At 44.5% G+C, this 5,961-nt stretch overlaps 2 protein-coding genes across 3 annotated transcripts in view; one reads left to right on the top strand and one right to left on the bottom strand.

Moving 5' to 3' along the window:
• Positions 1-5,961, bottom strand: part of szt2 (SZT2 subunit of KICSTOR complex) — a 321,741-nt gene that overhangs the window by 248,603 nt on the left and 67,177 nt on the right. The gene's annotated exons all lie outside the window — the stretch shown is intronic.
• Positions 1-5,961, top strand: part of prkd1 (protein kinase D1) — a 23,196-nt gene that overhangs the window by 7,551 nt on the left and 9,684 nt on the right. For both annotated transcript variants that reach the window (XR_005234405.1, XM_017435680.3), the window contains exons 3-9: positions 3,200-3,331; positions 3,404-3,573; positions 3,653-3,676; positions 4,279-4,486; positions 4,893-4,970; positions 5,435-5,606; positions 5,680-5,803. Coding sequence is in view for 1 of the 2 variants with exons in the window: in XM_017435680.3 (XP_017291169.1) it covers positions 3,200-3,331; positions 3,404-3,573; positions 3,653-3,676; positions 4,279-4,486; positions 4,893-4,970; positions 5,435-5,606; positions 5,680-5,803 (908 nt within the window). In the remaining variant the exon portion in view is untranslated. The remainder of the gene's footprint in view (positions 1-3,199; positions 3,332-3,403; positions 3,574-3,652; positions 3,677-4,278; positions 4,487-4,892; positions 4,971-5,434; positions 5,607-5,679; positions 5,804-5,961) is intronic.

Raw genomic sequence — 5,961 nt, 5'->3', positions numbered from 1 at the left:
TGGTCTCTGAGGAGAGAGGAGAACCTGGTGGTCTCTGAGGAGAGAGGAGAACCTGGTGGTCTCTGACAGAACTCCAGGTGGTCTGAGGCGAACCTGATGGTCTCTGATGGTCTTTGACAGAACTCCAGGTGGTCTGAGGAGGAGAGAGGAGAACCTTCCAGAAGAACAAAGGTTCTGCAGACCTCCTCCAGTCAGACCTGGATGGTAGAAGTGGTGCAGGGATGGATTTCCTTCTGGAAGGACTTTTTAATCTGGGTTTCTGCTCCGAGGAAAGGGGCGGAGCCAGAAATCAACATGCCAACCAGTGACTCAGCAGTTTCTGTTTTTCTATATTACCCAGCATGCTTTTCTTCTGTGCTTCCATCATGGCCGCCCCCATAGATCCTTCATGTCGACTCTAATCAGTTAAGTCAGAGAAACAGGAAGAGGTTTGAACCTGGAGAGTCAAAATAAAGGTAACAGATACTCTTCAGAATAAAAGCTTAGATTTTTACAGTTTAATCCAGATTCCTGCTGGGCTCCAGAGAAGAACAAACCTGCTTTATTCTGTTGTTGCTCTCTGGTTTTAATTACCACTAAACGAATCATTTAATTACCAACAGCTATTCTTTACAGTTTTCATCTAAACAACTTTCTGTGAGTGCAACACTGAGGCACCTGATAAAAAAAACTATTTATTATGAACAGCCTAATTTAATGTCTTGTTTTTAAAGCAGTCGGTGAGAACGCAGCTATTAGCTCCGCCTAACCTCAGTTTACAGCTTCTCTAAACTTAAACCAGAACCAAACGATGCTTCGCCTCATTAGGACCAAGTTAGGATCATAAAAACTGCTGATTCTGACGAGGTCAGTTATTATTTCAGAGAAGGTTCTTACAGAAACAAGTACACACACACACACACACACACACACATTTCATTTTCTGAAGCATATAATAACAGTTTAGGAACTTGTTCAGACCTTTAAACCTATGTTGGTCCTCCAAACAAAAGGCATAAACAGTAATTTGAATAAATGGAGGTAATTTTCTGCCGCAGAATGTTTAATCAGTGCCGTATTCTGCTGGAGGACCGCAACACAAGCTGAGAGTTTTTGTATGTTAAAGCGTTTGTGTGAAAGAGAATAAAAAAAGGCAAGAAACATTTTGAAATGTGCACAAAAACAGAAAAGGGCTGAAATAAAGAGAGGAAGGGTGTGAAAACTGTCCCCATATCATCATCAGTCTTGCCTTGCCGAGCCTACAGGCCAACTAAAAAATATTTAATTCATCTGTTTGCTACAATTATTTACAAATGAGGCTCTAAATAAGCCATTCATTCCTGATTGTTTCTGTTGCTCAGCTCAGCTGGCTCATCTGAAGCCTCGTGGTGCAAATTAAACCGACATTCTGATCAGATTCAGCTGCTTCAGCTTCATCACACTAATGTTGGACTAATACTCACTGAGTCAAACTGCTTCCATCGCTAAAAACTATCACAATATCTTTTTGTGTTACAAATAAAAGGCTCCCCAAAACATCCAGCTGTGTACTTTTGGTCCCACCAGGAGTCCTGGTCCAAACCTCCTGACCAGAGCTTCAGCTCCTTCTTCACCATGACAGACCGGAGCAACGCCCTCATTACTGCAGCCGAGCCTCTGATCTGTCTGACCAGGTGTTGACTTTGTCCCCAGCGTCTCAGTATTTGAATTCTGTCAAACTGACCCCTCAGCTCCACCTCCCAACGTTCAGGATGTGATGGTTACTGATGGTCCATCATGGAGTCCACCGTGGACCTTCAGAGGTGGAACAAGCCAGGGCTGCTTCTAATCCCAGACATGTGGTCATAATGTTCTGGCTGACTGCAGTTCCATTTAACTTTAACTCTTAACTTTATGTCTGAAAACTGACTGAATCAGCTGCAGCTGAAGGGGTGATCATGTTTTTGCCTGGAAGTGTTCCTCTGTCTGCTCTGTTAGTAAAATATCTGATGAACTTTAATGAAACTCTCAGAAAGTAATTATTGGATGTTCGTCTACAGCTGATTAACTTTTAACCCAGTTCAAGATGGCTGCCACAGCTAAATGAGCTCTGACTCAGTGATATGAGCTGAAGTTAGGTGTGGTAGGAGCTGAGGGTAGCTGAGAGGAGCTGAGGGGAGCTGAGGGGAGCTGAGAGGAGCTGAGGGGAGCTGAGGGGAGCTGAGAGGAGCTGAGGGGAGCTGAGGGGAGCTGAGGGGAGCTGAGGGGAGCTGAGAGGAGCTGAGGGGAGCTGAAAGTCCTCCCAGATCTCAGAATGAGGCCGAGCAGAGCAGCCTTCTCCACAGCTGCTTTCTGTCACTAAAAGATGATCTTAGGTTGCAGCTCTGCAGGGAGAGGTGGCGGGCGACATGCATTCCTGTAAGTCCTGAGCGGTGTTATTGCTCCTCCCACAGGAAGCGTTCCTGCTGGGGGGGCATTGGAGCCACAGCTGTCCATAATTTGGCAGACCGGCGGTTTAATCATCGCCTCTTTCAGCCTGAAGCCCACACGAGCGCCGAGGCTTTCCTGCAGCTGAGCTGAGGTCTAAAACCTGTTTAAACTCCTACATGTTGGCTGAGCTTTCAGATAATTCAAAGGTTTGAAATTAACATTATTGTTTAAAATTATTATTGTTTAAATTATTGTTTTTACAAATTATTTTAAATATTGTTGTACTTCCTTTTAGCTAAAATTTCAGTCCAATAACTTTCAGTTTCTTGTGTCTGAATGCAACTTTCACTTCTTAAAATAGTCTTAATAAATAAAGTAAGATGAAGTAAGAAGAGGTAAAATAAATCCTTTATCATTTAATAAATAAAGTAAGACGCTCCTTGAAGGAATGCATATCGCCCGCTGCCCTCTCAGAGTTTTTCACCCTAAATGTCTAAAGATAAGGGACAGAATTACAGCTGTTCTGGTCCAGCCTTGTGAATGATATTATGATCTCAGAAGATGTTTTGAGGATGACTCTCAGCGACTACCACACCAGTTTTCTGAGAGTTTCATTCAGATTTGTTTGCTTCTTCATGAGATATTTTGCTAACAGACAGACAGGGTTGACACCAATAGTTAATGCTAATATCCAGGGCTTTGGGTAAGTGTTGGGGAGGATGCTCGGCTACTACCACGCCAGATTTTATCAGAAATCTGTAAAATTATCTGTGAAGTTTGATTCATTCCAGTCTGATCTGCTCTGCTGCAGCTTCAGCCACCATGGAGGACTTCCAGATCCGTCCCCACAGCCTGTTCGTTCACTCGTACCGAGCTCCGACCTTCTGCGACCACTGTGGAGAGATGCTGTGGGGGCTCGTCCGCCAGGGGCTCAAATGTGAAGGTGAGCGGCCGCCCAGCGTTTCCAGGAAGGATGTGAACGAGGACTCACAGTCCTGTCGTTTTCTCTCTCCAGGCTGTGGTCTGAATTATCACAAACGCTGCGCCTTTAAAATCCCCAACAACTGCAGCGGGGTGAGGAGGAGACGGCTGTCGAACGTTTCCCTGACCGGAGGAATGGTCAACATCGGGCGGCCCCTGTCGGCTGAACCCTCCCCTCCACACTACACCGACGAAGCTTTACTGGTCAGTAAGAAGCAAAGAACCCGTCTGAACCTGAGCAGAACCAGAACCTAACTGTGTTTCCTTCTGTCCTGTTCCTCAGTCCCCTGTGAGTCCCAACATGGAGGTAAATCCGCCCATTTTTATCCATCCCAAACGTTCAGACATGCAGTTCTGTTAATGTTGAGTCAGCATTTAAACTAGTTATATTTAGTTACTTTAGTTACTTTAGTTACTGTGAGTTTTCTGCAGTCACAGCAGCTCTGCAGACTTTTTTCATCTTTTTTATTTAAAACCCTCAGCTTGATTAGAAATCGAGTTCTGGACTTTTGTGACTTTTATGAGTTCAATAAACTCACCTTTATTTACAAACATTTTCCCATTTTAGCTTTTAGCCAGTTTTTGTATTTTGTTACAGTATTGGTGATTTTACTTCTAGTTAAAGTTTAGTTGAATATAAACTTTATTTACTGCTTTTACCTACAGTTTTGTTGGTTTTATGTTTCTGCTCAGTGTAGCTTTTCTTCTGCTCGTTATGAAGTTTGTGTTTGTGATTTATTCCAACCCTGTGATTTGCTGATTTCAGACACATTGTGCTGTAAAACATTCATTTGGGCTCCAGTTGTTGAACCCTGTGGGTTCTGAGACCGGTTCTGTTCATGTCTCAGTTTGTGGGAGTCGCTGCAGAAACTTACCGCCTCCTTTCGTTCCTGTCTGTCCGTCCGACAGAAGAACCAGTTAGATTATTTCCCAGGAAGAGAGCGGCGCTCCAGCTCGCAGTCCTACATCGGCCGCCCCATCGAGCTGGACAAGATCCTCCTGTCAAAGGTCAAAGTTCCCCACACCTTCCTGATCCACTCGTACACCCGCCCCACCGTCTGCCAGCACTGCAAAAAGCTGCTGAAAGGCCTCTTCAGACAGGGTCTGCAGTGCAAAGGTGTGCACGTTCAGTATTCTGCTGTAAATACAGATGTTCTCACAGATGACATCAGACCCACAGCTGTTGACGATTTCACATCGGGAATCTAAAAATAGATCTTTATTTCTGTCCAACCCTCTTGAAGAAAATGAATTCCTTAATTTTAGATATCACTTTAATACGGTTAATTTAATGTTCTTAATTAAAGTGCCAATTTACAGCAAACATCATCTAAAAGCACTTTACAGACAAAGGAAGGTAATTAGGAAAACAAGACAGTTAATCTTAAGTCCAATTAAACGTTAAGATTTTTACTGACACCTATAAATTTACAGTTTTCAGTCTTCATCAGGATGTTCAGCTTCAGACTGACAGCTTTGTTGAAACTCTTATCTGATCCTGTACTTTCTGCTGTTTCTCTCAGATTGTAGATTTAACTGCCATAAACGATGTGCTCTGAAAGTGCCGAACAACTGCCAGGGGGAGGTTTCCATAAACGGAGGCAAGTTTCTGCTCATCTCACCCAACAAACATTCTTTATTTAACACTTTAAACATCTTTTTTCTACAGAAATACCTTAAAATCACTTCAGGATCACTGTTCTCTTTGAATCTGCTTCAGCTAATGGCTCTGTTTCTGTCTTCTGCTCCTTTTAGCCTTTAGCTAACCTTCGGCTACAGTTTAGCCAGCCTTTTTATTATTTGAAGCTTTCAGGATTTTGCATCTTTTGGCACGTTTTAGTGTTTAGCTATTGTTCTTCTTGTTTTAGCTTTCAGCTCAGTTTCAGCTGTTTCAGCTCTCAGCGTTCTTCAGTCTTTAGCTGATGTTTGTAAAATAAGCTGAACGTTAGCTAAACGCTCCCTTCGTCCAGCTGCTGCTGCAGGTGGTCAGACTCTGTATGATGTTAGATTTTACTCATTGAAACAAAGTTTGATTTTTCCCTTTGAACTCTTCATGGTTGTGTAGATCTCTTGAGCCCGGGGGCGGAGTCAGCGGAGGGTTGCCTTGACGACCACAACCCTGACAGACGAGCGAGCCTCCTCGACGATCTGGACGAGGCTCTAACTTCAGACGGGGGGTTGCTGCTGGAGACGGGACCCGGCGACCCGGACCTGGATGACTCCAACCGTGCCATTAGGTACACACACACACACACACACACACAGCAACTACACACACACACAGATCTGACACTGTGCTTCGCCCTGCAGCCCGTCCACCAGCAACAACATCCCCCTGATGAGGATCGTTCAGTCCGTCAAACACGCCAAGAGGAAGAGCAGCAACGTGATGAAGGAAGGCTGGATGGTCCACTACACCAGCAAAGACACTCTGGTATCTGCCTTCATCCTTCAGCATCTCCAGGCCTCAGACCGGTTCTGTTGGAGCTCTAAACCCGGTCCTGTTGGAGCTCTAAACCCGGTCCTGTTGGAGCTCTAAACCCGGTCCTGTTGGAGCTCTAAACCCGGTCCTGTTGGAGCTCTAAACCCGGT

The sequence above is a fragment of the Kryptolebias marmoratus genome, linkage group LG18 (genome assembly GCF_001649575.2).
Source record: "Kryptolebias marmoratus isolate JLee-2015 linkage group LG18, ASM164957v2, whole genome shotgun sequence".
NCBI classification, from domain to species: Eukaryota; Metazoa; Chordata; class Actinopteri; order Cyprinodontiformes; family Rivulidae; genus Kryptolebias; species Kryptolebias marmoratus.
Note: the sequence above shows the minus strand (reverse complement) of the source record. Positions and strands in the feature narration are given on the sequence as shown.